The sequence below is a fragment of the Mycteria americana genome, chromosome 14 (assembly GCF_035582795.1).
Source record: "Mycteria americana isolate JAX WOST 10 ecotype Jacksonville Zoo and Gardens chromosome 14, USCA_MyAme_1.0, whole genome shotgun sequence".
NCBI classification, from domain to species: domain Eukaryota; kingdom Metazoa; phylum Chordata; class Aves; order Ciconiiformes; family Ciconiidae; genus Mycteria; species Mycteria americana.
The window spans coordinates 6,992,488-7,007,192 of record NC_134378.1 but is presented as its reverse complement, the minus strand read 5'-3'; the positions used below and the strand labels follow the sequence as shown (position 1 = coordinate 7,007,192).

The 14,705-nt window shown below is 54.9% G+C and overlaps 3 protein-coding genes across 3 annotated transcripts in view; 1 reads left to right on the top strand and 2 right to left on the bottom strand.

Moving 5' to 3' along the window:
• Positions 1–14,705, bottom strand: part of LOC142417091 (caltrin-like protein 2) — a 156,443-nt gene that overhangs the window by 76,236 nt on the left and 65,502 nt on the right. The gene's annotated exons all lie outside the window — the stretch shown is intronic.
• SYS1 (SYS1 golgi trafficking protein) lies at positions 187–2,700 on the top strand. Its single transcript, XM_075517366.1, has 3 exons — positions 187–373; positions 1,001–1,068; positions 1,663–2,700. The coding sequence occupies exons 1-3, from the start codon at positions 212–214 to the stop codon at positions 1,901–1,903; spliced, it is 471 nt and encodes a 156-aa protein (XP_075373481.1). The 5' UTR covers positions 187–211; the 3' UTR covers positions 1,904–2,700.
• LOC142417078 (neuritin-like) lies at positions 6,477–12,636 on the bottom strand. Its single transcript, XM_075517391.1, has 3 exons — positions 12,594–12,636; positions 11,885–12,032; positions 6,477–7,651 (listed from the first exon to the last, which is right to left on the bottom strand). Exons 1-3 carry the CDS (start codon positions 12,634–12,636, stop codon positions 7,426–7,428), a joined length of 417 nt encoding a protein of 138 aa, XP_075373506.1. The 3' UTR covers positions 6,477–7,425.

Below are 14,705 nucleotides of genomic sequence, written 5' to 3'. Positions count from 1 at the left end.
AGGCAGCGGCACCCCCGCCTCGGTGACCCCCCGGCCGCGGGGCCGGGGCCGCCGCCCGCCATGTCGCGGCCGGCGCGGGGTCAGAGGGCGGGGGTCGGGGTCAGGGGTCAGCCTCGCCGCCCCGGGAGGCAGCGCCGGGCCCTCCGCCGCGCCAGGGGGCGCTGCCGCGCGGCGGTGGACGCCACTTCCGGCGCGCTGTGGCCGGCGGGCGATGGCGGCGCAGTTCCGCAGCTACGTGTGGGACCCGGCGCTGATCGTGGCGCAGATGGTGCTGCTGCAGGCGGGCTACTACAGCTCGCTCGGGCTCTGGCTCGCCCTCCTCGGCACCCTGGGCAGGACCGGGCCCTCCCTCCACCAGGTCTTCAGCGACGAGGTGAGGGCGCGGGCCCGCCCGGGCCCCCGGGGAGCCGCCGTGGGCACAGGGGCCCTGTGGCGGGGGGGGCCTTGCTCGGGGGCTCCCCTGCGGGGAGACAGAGCCCGCTCCCCGCGTGGGCATCCCCCGGTGTCAGAGACAGCTCCCCGGTATAGAGACAGACCTCCCCCCCGTGTAGCTGCCCCCCGATGTAAAGACAGGCCTGCTGTCTGTGTAGGTGCCCCCAGTATGGAGGCAGACCCCTCCTTTGAATAGGTGGTACCCCGGTATAGAGACAGCACCTCGCTGCATAGGTGCCACCCCTCAGTATAGAGACAGACACCCTGTGTAGGTACCCCCAGTATAAAGACAACCACCCTCCCCCGTAGGTAACGCCTGCGTGGAGACACACACACTCCACACCCCGTCTCGGTGGTACCCCTCCATATAGAAACAGACTTGTGCCTTTTCTGTAGGTACCCCCAGGCAGAGAGACAGGCCTCTTAGAAGGACTGCCGTAACTGCTCAGGCTCCTCTTACGGATCATAATCAGCGCAGGGCAGTGCCAATGCGGCTGGGCCACGGGATGAGATTACGCGCTGTGGGCTGTGATTTGTGCCGCGGTTTCCTACTAATAGTCCCGTGTAGATTTTAGGCTTCTCAACCCTGCCTGGGAGGCTCTCCATGATGGCTTTCATCCTCAATGCACTCACCTGGTAAGTCAGCAACTGGCTGGAGCACCTGTGTCTTGTTCTTTCTTAACATTAAACTCTTAAGAGAATTCAGTGTGACCTACTGCCCCTCTCAAAACATCTCCCAAAAGCCCCGTGCCTGCTTGAGCATGTCTGCTGAGGGCAGCTGGGAACTGCTCGCTCCTGACTTGCTAGATCCTGGATAACTCATTTCACTTCACCGCCTCAGCTTCCTGGCTGGGAATGAGATTTCCTTCTCTGACACATTTTACTGAAAGTTAGAATTAATGGATCTCAGCAAACACTGCTCTGTAAACAAGAATGTATTTTGCTCCTGCCACTGGGCAAAGGTTACTGGGGGAGATAGTTTAAAAATTCCTGCCTGACTCTCTACACTAAAAGCTCATTTCCCTGCCATCATATAATTAAAAAGCTGTAAGCATGTAAGTCTTGCTGCAGCGGCCGGAAGAGAGGTCAGAAACAACTTATCCTTAAAACATTTAAGAAGTTGTAAAACGGCTAAATAATCAGCACTAACAACTGCTGACAGCTCTTGCTGTGTCTCCTTTTCTGTAGGCACGGAGCATTTTGTTATTAATCTCTGTCTTTATTTTGCAGTGCTCTGGGCTTGCTGTACTTCATCCGCCGAGGAAAGCAGTGCCTGGATTTCACAGTCACGGTTCACTTCTTCCACCTTCTGGGCTGCTGGATTTATAACTCGCACTTTCCCTCGACCCTGACGTGGTGGCTGGTGCACATCGTGTGCACCGCGCTGATGGCTGCGATCGGGGAGTACCTCTGCATGAGGATAGAACTCAGAGAAATCCCCCTCAATTCTGCCCCCAAATCCAACGTATAGACTCGCTCTGGCAACAACATGCTGCATTACGTCATTGTTTCCAGCACAAGTGCATCTAATGCCTGAGAATCATCACTGAAGAAGCACAGCAGGTCTGTTTAGACTTTTTTTTTTTTTTTTGGACCTCGGTGACTGCATGAGTGTGAGCATCTCCTCTGGCATCAGCCGACAACGGGGGAGGAGCAGATGTTTATTTTGTTAACACAAAGCATTTAATATGACTGTACGGCGGTGTGCTCTTAAACTCTTCACTCATGAGACTGTTAAAAGCCAGGTAGCAAAACTTGATGCATGAGGAGCATCTGGAATTTAACAAACGTGGGAGTGCCCTGTATGGTTAATGCAGTGGTCAGCTCTCCTTGCGGGAGCTGGCGCAGTGAGCAGTGGGGCTGGGAGCTGCTGCTTCCGATCTGTAACTTGTTTGGGCTTTGGTTGGAAAAAAAGTCAAGGAAGTGAATGGATGGGGAGAAAGAAAGTAGTTGTATTTACCTGAATCACCAGCTGAGACCCTAAATAACCTATAACATTAGATGGGTTTGTTTGCTGTTTCCATGTTTAATACATAGAGATGTCAGACAGCAGTTTGCTGAAGAAACCTTTTGTAATAATAAAAATATTATGTTGCTGTGAGCATGTTATGGTTCTCCTGGGAAGCTGAGCACTTCAGGAAATACCATGAGTGTCTGTATCATGGCAACAGAAGGATACAGCCAGAGAACACATGGCTGTAAGGTGTCCACTGTCTAGGCCACATAAAATTTCCTACAATAAATATTTCATACCTCTGCTCTGAAAAGAAGGCATCAGCGAGTGCTGTCTTGGGAAGTCAGCCAGCATAATCCTCACTTCAGGAGGAGCGCCAGCAATTCAGGGTCTCTACATCCCATTTCCGTTATCCCTGGAAGCATCCAAGGTCAGGTTGGACAGGGCTCTGAGCAACCTGATCTAGTTGAAGATGTCCCTGCTCGTTGCAGGGGGGCTGGACTAGATGACCTGTAAAGGTCCCTTCCCACCCAAACCATTCTGTGATTCCATGTCCAGCCTGAGACTGGAGCTGTCCTGGGGAAGCCTGCGAAGGTGTCCTGGAGCCACGCCGCTGTTCCCACCTGTCTGGGTCTTCCTGTCAGGCTTCAGAAGTCTAGCAACAGAGCTGGTCTGGTAGAGGTGATGTTTAGTTAAGTGAGAGACTGCTGCTTGTTTCTCAAAATAATAGGATGAGCCTTTATTTAGAGGCACTTCAAATAAATGTCACCTGTGGGCAGGCAGGGAGCACACCTTACTGCTGAGGGGCTAAAGCTGGATGGTTCCTCCAGATCCTGCAGCCCCAGCAAGCAGACCTGCATCCTGTCTGGTTTCTGCTAAGGGATGGCCAGTTTGTACAATCCCAAATGAGGGCAAAGCCAGTTCTAAAGACAGATTTTTCTCCTGTGCAGCATCTTGCTGCAGTAACTTCCCTTTGTATGTTAATATTTGTAAGTTAATTTGCATAAATTATTTGCTAATTCAGCTTGTTGAAAAGTGGGATTATTTGAGATGCAGAAGTTGATAAACTCTTTGAAGCAGCTCTTTTGACTTTTGTTACTGGGGGAAGCTGTATTTCAATTCCTGCTCTCATATTCAGATACTATAAATTGAGGCAGGATAACATCCTGATGTTTTAAATACTTGGCAGGTCTGCCCCAGAGGAGGATTGCCGGTTATGTTTGTTTAGACAGAACTTTTTATATTCTGAGATTTTGCCAGGACCTCTTCCTGACCATGACCCTTCAAACACAGTTTTAGAACAGCAGCAGTCTTTCAGAGGGAAGAGTTTCCACAAGTTTTTTTCCTGGGCAGGAGCCAACACTTGCTGGAGGGCCATCCAGAGGTCACTTCCTAGGGCTTCCCCTGCAACTCTGCTGTGCAGTCAGCAAGACAGTTCATCCCTTCTCAAAATCTGCTTGTTCCTCATATACAAGGATACTTGCCTTTCTTCCAGTCACCTTCAGCCTAGATATAAACTGGTCTTCCAGTAGGTGCCAGTATCTGCTTCAGAAAAGAGCAGTGAGTGTGCTGTGATTGCCATCAGGGTGCAGAGCAGAGGGCACGCTCTGCCTCGGGGCTGACAAACGCTGGCTTGGTATTAGTTGTATTTTAAGGCTCTTTCAGGGTCATTTTGTCCTCTCCTGCTTTTCGTTGCTATTCTTGAGAAAGAACATCCCAGTCCTGCACAGGGAAAGTTTTGCAGGTTTAATTCAAGGCTTAACACCACACCAAAACACAGTGTGAACTCCTGTATTCTTCAGGGGTGGTCTTAAGGCCAGTGTGAGCTAGAAGAGTAATTACAGTGAATATGAGAGAGCAGAGGGAAAGCCACATTCATCCCCTTTCTTAAAGGCAAATGGACAGCTGATCCCAGAGTTGCTGTGATACTGTACTAAAGAGGTGCTATCTTTGTTCCCCTGTAAGAAACAGGGATGAAAGCTTTGGACCAAGGAACACTTACTTCCTTACTTCCTGAATACATGAGATATGCTATAACTACTTCAGCAGCCTCCCTTGCAGGGGGCAGGGGGGTTAAGTCTGGGTACAGCTTTGTATCTGGAGTCACTCAGAGCAAGGCCGCAAGAAGAATCCTTGACAAACGTGGATTTAACACTGAGGCTGTGGGACATCCAACAAGCTGCACTGCATCAGCATGAAGTGTGCTGTAGGATTAGAAATTCTTTCTGAAAGTCTGCTGACTTTGCCTTTGAGGACTGAATCTGTACATTACTTTTTTTTTTTTTAAGAGGAAATCTGTAATTGTCCTAGTCATAGGGGAAGTTCTTCTAAAAATGAAATACTGATTGAGGAGGGAACCTCTGAAACTCATCACTCCCATACTGAGAGACCTAATTTTCACTTACATGCTTTCAGTCAGATTTAGGAGCACCTTTGGCTTTAAAAAAAATCTGCTGCTCCATACCTGAATGGTGGCAGATGGTCTTTGTTTCTTAATGAATTTTTGTTTCTTGTGTGCAATAGAGTTGAGGGATTTGCTTCCAGGGAAAATTTTCCCCAACACCTGTTCTTCTTGGAGACAGTGGTAGTGTCAGCTAGCCATTTGCATCCGTGGTTTTGCAAAAAGAAGACTTCTTGGAGATCTCTGCTGAGACTTTTACATTCCCCTTCCCCAAAGCTGTTTAAAAGTAGAAAATTTTAACAGAGGGGAAGATGCCAAATCCAAAGAGAAGCTAAGGGTTGTGGGATTTGGGGGGATTGTGCTTATTTGTTTTCCTAAAGGCATTAAACACCTATTCTAAACAAAGAGCAGGTACAGGATTTGGATGCAAAAGACTCCAGCCTTGGTTGTATGCGATACCCACCTGCTTCAGCTTTCCCCAGCTACAACCCACAGGCAGGGGAAGAGAGAACAGGAGGAGAGGGGAACAGGATCAAACAGCATACACTGCTGTTGGAGAAGAAGAATAAGAAAAACCAAAGCAGCTGAGTGGTTCACTCACTCCAGATTCTGCAGTGCTCTGGTTTACCCTTTCTCCACTACTTATCTAAGGCTTTGTGCCGAGATGCTGAGTACATAAGTAACAACGCTGTTGTCTGCAGAAAGCCTAGGTGCCTCGCGCTGAAGTGCTGTCTGAATACCAGCTGCTCCTCCCTGACTTATTTCTTGGAATTTGCCTCAATTTATTTGTTCCCTCCTGCTGCTGCAAGAGCAGGGTGTTAAGTGGTAGGGAAGGTAAGAGGAAGAACATGTGAATGCCAAAGGAGAGCAGCATGACCCATCATTATAACACCCAACACCACTGTTGGTAAAGAGATTCTTTGCTGTAGGAGAAGCTTGCCCACACAGCTGTAATGCATCCAGTGGGATCTCTGGGGCTAGCAGGGCCCCAGATCTACTGCTTACACCGCAAAGCACATTTTCAGGTTTGGGGACACCGTTTCACAACCGCCTGATCCAATTACAGCTGGTCATATCTACCACTGCCCACTCCCATGGCAGGCAGTGCTCAAACCACCAGCGCGAGGTCCTTGTTCAACATTTCTCAGGACCATGAGGAGCTATGAAGCTTACCCAGCGCTGCCCAGGACTATCCTTTGCTGTTAGCGGCTGTCTGCCCCTACTGAAGACAACGCAAATGCCCTGGTAAGGGGCCAAACAATCTGTGAAAACAGCCAAAGTGATGTGTGACACATCTAGGAAAGTCAGGCTGAAATACCCTGCTAGTTAAACATGGAAGTTTCAGACCTGATGAAAGACAGCTGGGTCCCATAATTTGAACATGGAGCTCACCACCACATCCAGCTGTTGAGCCCTGATTTAGTGTGATGAAAACCAGCTCCTTCCCCATTCCAGAGTGGCAGTACCACAGGGGGGATGCATTGGAAGCGGTAGAAAGTCCTTGCTAAGAGGAAGCACAGTAAGTCCTGATGGGAACTGGCCTGAGACCCTCACAGGAACAGGTTACAGACCCACACTGGGTCACCATGGCCCCTATGGCCCTGTGCAGCCAGGCAGGGCACAGAGCTACATTAGCATCCTTAAAACACAGAACCGCCTTGTACTGCCCAATACTATTGTTGTGTTTTTTTAACATAGCCAGAAATCACTTGCCAGCACCTCTCTATTGCAAATATTTCCATGCTTGTACTGAAGCTGCAAAACTAACAACGCTCTGAGCTGCAAAGGAGACAAGAAGAGACTGTGCTATCGAACAAGAGCCGGGACAAATAACTTCTACCATGCTGTAGGCTCTACAACAAACTTTAATACTCTGGAATTACACACTGCCACCCACAGAGCCGCTTACAGGTACCCTGGGGAAAGCTTTAAAGCAAAAGAGTTGCTATAAATCCTTTTTGTCCTGCTAGCTTGACACTCCCTCTCCCCCCAAATATTTTTGCCCTCTATTTCCTTAGAAAAGGGATTTACACATAACACGGGAGTTACTTGGGAATCCAGATGTGTGCAAGAAGTCATGCACCTGTGATTATTCTTCAGCAGGGGTTTCACCATGTCCTCAAAGAAAAAAGGCCAGTACAGGGTGGTAAGGGACTCCTTTCTGCCTTTGACAGGACATACACCGTCCCCTGCACCTCACAAATCAGTGGTAAAAGCGCCCATCTTGTTTTCAGTGCTCAAATCAAAAATCTGGAGAGTTGATCTGGTGAAAGGAGTCAAAGTAAGCGGGTTTCCTTCCAGTAGCCGTAGAAGACTGCAAAAGAATCCAGCGTTCACAACCAATTTATCATTCTTCCCGAAATCCTCGCCCCATATCTACAAGTTCTCAAATTCTGCAGTCAGCCAGATCTGCATCTGTGCCTTGAGGCAGAAGGGGACAGGCATTATCCCAAATTACAGAGAAATAGCAAAACCCAGGAGATGCTGCCGAGCTCTTCCATGTCTCATAGGCGCAGGATGGAGCCAAGTGTTCGCTGAGCACTGCACAGTGCATTCCTCAAAGGTTTGGAAAAATGATCAGAAAGATGCCACAACACAGGCTGCCACCACCTTTCTTGTGATATTACAGAACTGCAGTTTATAAGTTCAGCCAAGTGATGACGAGAGGGATGCCGAGGACGGAAACGTTGGGAACGTGGGTCCAGGCAAAGCTTTGGGCCATGCTGGGGCTGCAGAGGTCAAACAAGCTGCCTTGAAATTTGATTTTTTGAGATTCCCTTCTCAGCATCTCCCAGACAGCCGCTGCTTCCTTCTGGCACTCCCAGAGCGCCGTCAGGGCACACGCGTGAAATTCATCCCAGTACCTGCAGCCAGGGGAGACACCGCACCATCAGTCCCCTTGCAGTAGCACAACGCCAAGGAGGCAGGCAGAGCCCGGCTGCCCCGAGCCCGCCCTTCGAGCAGCGACAACCTCAGGATTTTGTCATTCCCTCCATCATCTCCCAGAGCATCTTGGCTAAAACTCCAAACCTCAAAACACACTGAAATTATTTAATGCTTCCCCCCGCCCCCCCTCTGGAAGTCAATAAAATCCATTCTTTTCTATCAACAAATGTTTCCCTTCGGCACCGAGCACCCTGAGTATCTGAAACAAGCTGTGAACAAAGGCCCAGCACATTTCATTCGTAGCTTTCTCAAGGCTGAGTCAAGGGCAAAACACGAGCGCAAAGCAAGGAGAAGGACGATGTCTCCCGCAGACTGTCGCAGCTTTATAACTAAGGTGTGGGCAGGGGCGGGAGGAGTTATTCATGGTGTTCTCATTAGACACATCTCCATTTATCTGCTGGTATTACCCTGCGTGAGTAGAAGCTGTTCAGTGGAAAGAGGCTCTTTGGGAGCGCCAGGGAAAAACAACAAGACAGGCAAAGATAACCTGTGGTCCTGCGGGAATAAACCGGAGTGGCTCGCTGAAGACCTCCTTGGTTGCCTCCTCTGGGGATGGGGATGGCAACTTGGGGGGTTTTTTTCTTTTTTTTTTTTTTTTCAGATCCAGAGCTAGAACCAGGCAGAGAAAAAGCCCATCAGAAACAGGGCTGAAAACCACAGCCCCTGAGAAGACTCTCCCAGGAGGGGCACAGTGGACACCACCCCACCGGCCCGGCATGCTGGGGCCAGCTCCATGCGGGATGAGCCCATGCTGCATCTACCCAGAGCAGTATCCAGCCTGCCAAGGCTTTATCCCCTCCCTGAGCTCCTTCCTCACCTTTGGTGACAAAGCACAGTGGCTCTGAAGAAGCTGGTTTTGAGCTGTTTCCAACGAGCTCCCTGCCCACAGATGTCAAGCTGAGCAGGGAGGGGTGGGCTCCAGATGACTGGGACAAGGACAGCAGGTACCAGGCTGGGCCATGTCCCCCCACGTGGTGTGGGCAGGACCAGAACGGGCATCCTGCCTGATTTTTTTTTTTTTTGGCTGCTGAATATGGGAGGATTAGACTCCGTACCGGACTCCCCAAAGGCTGCTGTAGGTGCTGCTCTGTGACAGGGAGGGCACCCTGTCACAGCCTGGCAGGTTGCTGCGTGCACACCAGCGTGTCCATAAGTCCCGACACAGCTGAATTCACGGGCAAGGTCTCTGTTTTGTGGGTACAAACCCACAAAATAAAACAGCAGGAGCCCGAAAGTCTCTGCAAATGCCACGGGCCATCCTCTCCTCTGGAAGCGGTTCCTCTCCAAAACAAAAACTTCCCCAAGGGACAGTAGGGCTACATCACACTTGCCACTAACCTTCCCCCACGATTTCTTTCAAAGAGAGTTTCTTTTACCTGAAAAGGGCTTTGCAAAAGCATTTCGTATTGCAGCTGCTTTGGAGCAACGCGTGCCCTGGCACCCGACACCGGGGCAAGGCAGGGACCAGCTGCGGGCAGCACCCCCCTGGGTCCCAGCCGGCTCCCCGGCCTCTGCCAGCCCACAGCACCTAATGACTCGCACCCCAAGGCACCCTCCTGCCCTCCCCTCCACCTCCGTTCTGCTGTCCCACATTAGCGGCGGCTGGGCACCACCTCCAGGCCATAACTCACCTGCAAGCTGGGGACTGCCTAGAGGACAGGAGCAATTGCTCTGCCACCTTCCCGGTGCCCGCCAGGCCACCAGGCACACGTGCCACCCCTCGGGAAGGAGAAGCAGCCCAGCTGGCCGAGCAGGGACGCTGTGCACAGGAAGGGGATGGCTTGGTTTCGTCCAAATGCCCTGTGCTGGAGACAACACCTTGTGCAGACACACAGACCTGAGCACTCTACTTACTCAGTTTTCCTCCCAGGGCTTACGTCAGAACACCAGCTGTGAGGGAGTTCATTAAACCGAGTCACTGTGGCAGAATAAATGTCCCCAGATAATGAGAAAAGCTGGTGCCAGCCCAGGTAGCCTCCCGCGCTCGCTCCCGAGCTGCGGCAGCAGCAGAAGGCAGCTCTGCCAGGTGAGAGTTAAACCTGGCCCGTGTCTTCGGGCAAAGGATGGCTGGCGGAAGGCGGAGGGGGATGACAGCTCCTGCCTGGTTCTGCTTTCAGCCGGGATGGCAATTCCCAATGTTTCACCCTTCACAGCCTCCATCTGCTCAGCCAGGCCGGCCGGCTCTGGGGCAGCACTGCGCACACAGAGCCGAGACACAGCCAGCCCCATGCTGGCTCCCAGCTCCACGTCCGTCCCTCACCTGCGCTCCCAGAGAGTGGCCCACGGCACCAGGAAAGCAGACAGCAGCAGAGAAGGCTGATGGTTAAAGGCCAATAATTCAGAAATATTTCCTGGCAGGAAGCTGGGACATAATCACCTTTTTCCTCCAGCCACAGCAAGCCCGGCTAGCCGGGCACCGGGACCGGCAGGAGAAGCTGGCACGTCCCTGAAGGTGCAGAGCCCCAGCCCTGCCGGCAGGGAAGATCCCAGGACCTGTTCTTTGCTGTTAGTGCCCCAGAGCCTGTAAAAAAACCTCATCTCACACATCTCATGCGAGTTTCAGCAGAGGAATCACTCCTCCAGCAGCCAACCACAGCACGTGCTGGACTGTGTGCTCAGTTTTTTTCTAATACTGAGAAACTAGATGTTCAAAAAAAGTGTATATTACAGTCCAAAGTAGAGCGGTTCCTGTTTCAACCCAGCCTTCAGCCACATCCCAGAGAGGATTTTCATCCTGAGCTAGGCTGTCCCGTGGAGAAGGGAGAAGAAAGAGCAAGTCACAGCCAACCTCCCATCGGCATGTTTGCTGGCAGGGGAATGCACAGACAAAATGAATAAATAAAAATTTTAAAAAATGCAGTCTAGTTAGTTTTCTGTTCTCCTTGAGCATAAGAGTTTTGTTGAAGTGTTTTCCACTTATGACAACAACCAAAGTTAGGTAATTCAGCTGGGGCAGGTGGGAGGGCTGGGGACCCTCCGCTTGCCTCAGCGGCGGCACCGGCTGCTCATCCCGGCTCCCTCAGAGCCCAACCTGCCTCCACCAACGGCGACCGCCCTGTCCCATCTGCCCCCCGCCCTGCCGCGGCCCCCACAGATGCCAGCCAGCTGTGCCGGCACCGCGAGCAGGTCCCAGAGCCTCCACCCCACCGCTAAGGGCGATGCCTTCCCCTCCCAGCCCACGGGGTGGTTTTCAGCAGCCTGGAAAGCCTGACCCACAGGGCACTCAGCCCTCCGCCTTGCCCTGGCAGGTTTCCACCACCCCAAGGCACGCGGGTTTTCCCTTCATTGCTGTCTGCGTTTCCTTAGAACTCCTTTTCACTCTGCACAACTCACTGCTGGGGACGCAGAGCTGCCTCCATTTATATCTGCAAACATTTTATTCCCACCTTTCACTTAGCCCCCCCCTCACTGCTTCTGCTCATTTGCTTTTTAAGCAGACCTTTCCCCAAACCCGCCCAACACCACCCTTAGTTGCCCAAGTCTTCTACTGTTACTGCAGTTCTGCTTAAGTGAACGTCCTCCCAACACCGTCATCTCGGGGCACTTGCTACAAACTCACAACAATGAGGGGTGAGGCAAATTCAAGCCAGAAGGACGAAGGGTCTCAGCAGGGAGGGAGGAAGAAGGCTTGGTTTGGGCAGCAGGGTCTAACCTGAGGCTAGCTGCAGACTGCTCCTTGCAGCGCCGGACCCTGGGACAGCCCGGCCATGCACAAGTCCCTGTCCGAAACCCGGTGTCCAGGGGAGCCTTTCCCGGGCAGGGAAGGGGGTCGGGTGCTGCCAGCCCTGCCCGTCCCGGCTGTGGGCGTGCAGGGGGTCACCGGACAAGTCCTGGGGGCTGGAGTTACTGCTAAGGGCCGGGGGATGCAAACTCCGGATGGAGCTGTGCGGCAGACAGACAGATGGATGCAGGGAGCTCACCGGGTCTGTCTGAAATCGGAGCAAGGCGGGGAGCACGTGTGCGTGTGCACGCACCGGCGGGATCCAGGAGGGCAGGAGGAGAAGAGTTCAGACAGCAGGACCTGGCACAGGGGCAATGCCAAAAAGCCACGCTGGCCAGGCACCACAGATAACCCCCCAACTTGCCCTCCTCCAGGGACCAGCCCCACAGCGTGGGACATGCAGGGGGTCCCAGCATGGGGCCATACTCACCCACAGACTTGGTGCAACCCCTGCAGCTCGATGCCGTCTGCCTCCTCATACGTGGCCATGTTTTCCCCCAGCTTGAGGACGCAGTCCGAGAAGCCTCGGTAAACGTTGGCGCAGGCAGTGCCCGACGCCAGCAGCCCGGCCAGGTGCCCTGCCAGCCACCGAGGGGGTCAGCGTGAGCACCCAGATCCTTGGGGATGGAGCCCACCCCCCTCCCGGTGTGATCTGGCCAGCCCTAGGCCGCCACAGTGCCGGTGCCACCCAGGCACGGCAAGATCCCACTTCCACGCAGGACGCACACCAAGCTCGCACGGCCCCTCACCCCCGCCCAGCCCTGCCTGCGTTTGCTGAGAGCCCGGAAGAGCCGCTCTGCCAGGGTAGGGAGCCGATGCGGGGGCCGTCGGGGTGCCCCGCTCCCAGCCTGCCCTGGCTGCCCACCCGCACCCAGCACCAGGACCCCCGGGGTCGGGGTTAGGGAGGGCAGGGACAGGCGGGGAGGGCACGGCCAGCTCAGCACCGGCAGCCAGGACCCAGCGGGGAGAGTCGCACAGCACCGACCCAGGGAGGAGGGAGGGGACCCCGCACCGCCCCAGGGCAGGACCGTCACACCAGGACACCCCAAAGCCCACCTGGGAAGCGGCCCCTCCCCAGCCCGGGGACCCCACACCCCTGCCCGACCACCCCCGCCCCGACCCCCGCCGGGCAGCCTTACCCAGGGCGAGGAGCAGCACGGCCGTGCCCCGCCGCTGCCCCATCCCGCCGCCGGCTCCGCGGCTCCGCCCGGGTTCGGGCTCGGGCTCCGGCCCCGCTGCTGCTGCCGGTACCGCTGCCGGTACCGCTGCCCGTACCCCCATGGCCGGCAGCGCTCCCCACCCGCTCCCGCCCGCCTCCGCGGGGAGGGTGCCCGGCCCCGGCCGCCGCTAATGAGCGGCTTCGGCCGTGGCTAATTAAGGAGGGGGCTGGGCCGCGGCTAACGAGCGCCCGGGGGAGCCCCGTGCCCGCACCCCGCGCCCCCGGCCCCTGCACCCCGCGCCCCTGGCCCCATCGCGCCCCGCGGCTCCCCGGATCCTGCACCCCTGGACCTCACATCACCGCATCCCCTCGGGACTCTCTGCCAGCACCCACGGCTCCCCACACCCCGCATCCTGGGACCCTGCACCCACGGGCCCCGTGGCACCCCTTCACCAGCACCCTCTCCCGAAAGCCCCCCGCACCCTCCCCCCCGCAGGCTGCGCTGCCCCTCTGCCTGTCACCCCGAGTTGGAACAGGGGCCGGTGCCGCCGCCAGCAGCAGGAGCCCGGGCAGGGCAAGGATTGCTTTGCCTCGGCTTTAGTCTCTTGTAATGGCGCAGGGTAAAGCAATGCAGGAGGTGAAGCAAAGACCTGAGCGTGTGTAGGTTCAAAGCCTTAAACATCAGCACCTACAGCTACAAAACCTTCTCCCCTGGTCCTGGCACCAGCCATTCCCGAGGCTGTCATGGCCTTCAGGGGATGAGCTGGGATTTTGCACCTTTCCAGCCTGATCCTGGCTCTTGCCCCGTGAGTCCCTTTCCTTTTCCTCCAGCAGGAAGCAGAGCAGAAGGGTTCCTGGCTGCTTTGATGGCATCGCTGCAGGGGTCGCTCACATCAGAGCTGACTCTGTGCTGGTGGCAGCTTTGCTGTTGGGGACACCGCTCTCCAGCAGCCCATGAACTCCGCTGGTGCCCAGTGCCATGACCTCCGTAAGTGGGACCCCCTCTGTGCACAGGTACCCTCTGTCCCTGGGGCAGCTGTGCCAGCACCCCCAGCCACCTCCAGCCCCAGGAACCCACAGCAAGCGGAAACCAAGACTCTGCAAACGCAGCATGTACCCAAAGCAAAGCAAGGCTAAGACCTTCAGTCTCAAAAACATAAATATCTTTATTTACAGAACAACGAACAACAGCTCGGTACAACAAACTACAAATCTTGCAAGCTCCCCTCCAGCCCCACCAAGCCCCACACCTCCATGAGCCCTGGAAGAAAAGCAAGTGGCATGGCCCTTTGGCTAACGAGCAGCGCTTCACCAAGCAGAGCCGGGGGTTCCCAAGCTGGGTCAGCAGCAGCAGCTGCTTCGGGTTGGGGTTTGTCCTGATGGGCATTAGATTTGCCACAGCTCTGGGACACGCTGGTGAGAGTGGGACTCTGCCACCAGCGCTAAACCCTGGCTGGGCTTAGGGTTACACCTGGGTTGCCTGACCCTAAGAAATTGCTCTCTTCCCAAAGTGGATGGGTGCTCAGGGCAGTGCAGAGGTGGTGGTTGTGCTGCCAGGACAAGGGGACCGGGCGCCATGTCCCTGCAGAGGGTCCCACCCATCCCAGCCCTAGCCCCAGCCCAGTGGCAGATGACCCCCGCTGACTGCAGGCAGTAGATGGGGAGCTGCTGGTGGCTCCATCTCCATTTCCATCTCCTTATCCATTTCCATCTCCACCTCCATCTCCATGTCCACTTCCTCATCCATATCCACATGCGCTCTCCTGGTGGCCACTTCTGCAGTCTCCAGCACAAGGTGGCACATCCTACGCTGAAAGCCAAGCAGCAAAGTGCGTTGGTCTTGCCCTGGCCAGCCGAGCAGACCTGTGGGACAGGAGTCTGGCACCCCTGCCCGCTCTTGCCGCTCTGCCCAGGGGAGAGCTGTGGGGCGATGGGGCCCCTGGGCACGTCCCCAGCAGGAGCTGGCTGGAGGCTGGGTGGCTCCTTCGCCACCAGCACCCACCAGCACTGACGGGCCAGTACCTGCAGCCAGTGGGTCCTGTGCTTCAGCAGCTTGGGGAGTCGCAAGGTCTTGCGGATCTGCCGGAGCAGA

What these genes read in the sequence shown, in the direction of transcription:
- SYS1 (XM_075517366.1), top strand. Translation starts at nt 212, where the DNA reads ATGGCGGCGCAGTTCCGCAGCTACGTGTGGGACCCGGCGCTGATCGTG. An exon ending in ACCAGGTCTTCAGCGACGAG is followed by an intron (nt 374 to 1,000) that starts GTGAGGGCGCGG and finishes AGTCCCGTGTAG; the next exon opens with ATTTTAGGCTTCTCAACCCT. An exon ending in ATCCTCAATGCACTCACCTG is followed by an intron (nt 1,069 to 1,662) that starts GTAAGTCAGCAA and finishes TTTATTTTGCAG; the next exon opens with TGCTCTGGGCTTGCTGTACT.
- LOC142417078 (XM_075517391.1), bottom strand. Translation starts at nt 12,636, where the DNA reads ATGGGGCAGCGGCGGGGCACGGCCGTGCTGCTCCTCGCCCTGG. An exon ending in CGTGCTGCTCCTCGCCCTGG is followed by an intron (nt 12,033 to 12,593) that starts GTAAGGCTGCCC and finishes GGTGGCTGGCAG; the next exon opens with GGCACCTGGCCGGGCTGCTG. An exon ending in GGGTTGCACCAAGTCTGTGG is followed by an intron (nt 7,652 to 11,884) that starts GTGAGTATGGCC and finishes CCCTGGCTGCAG; the next exon opens with GTACTGGGATGAATTTCACG.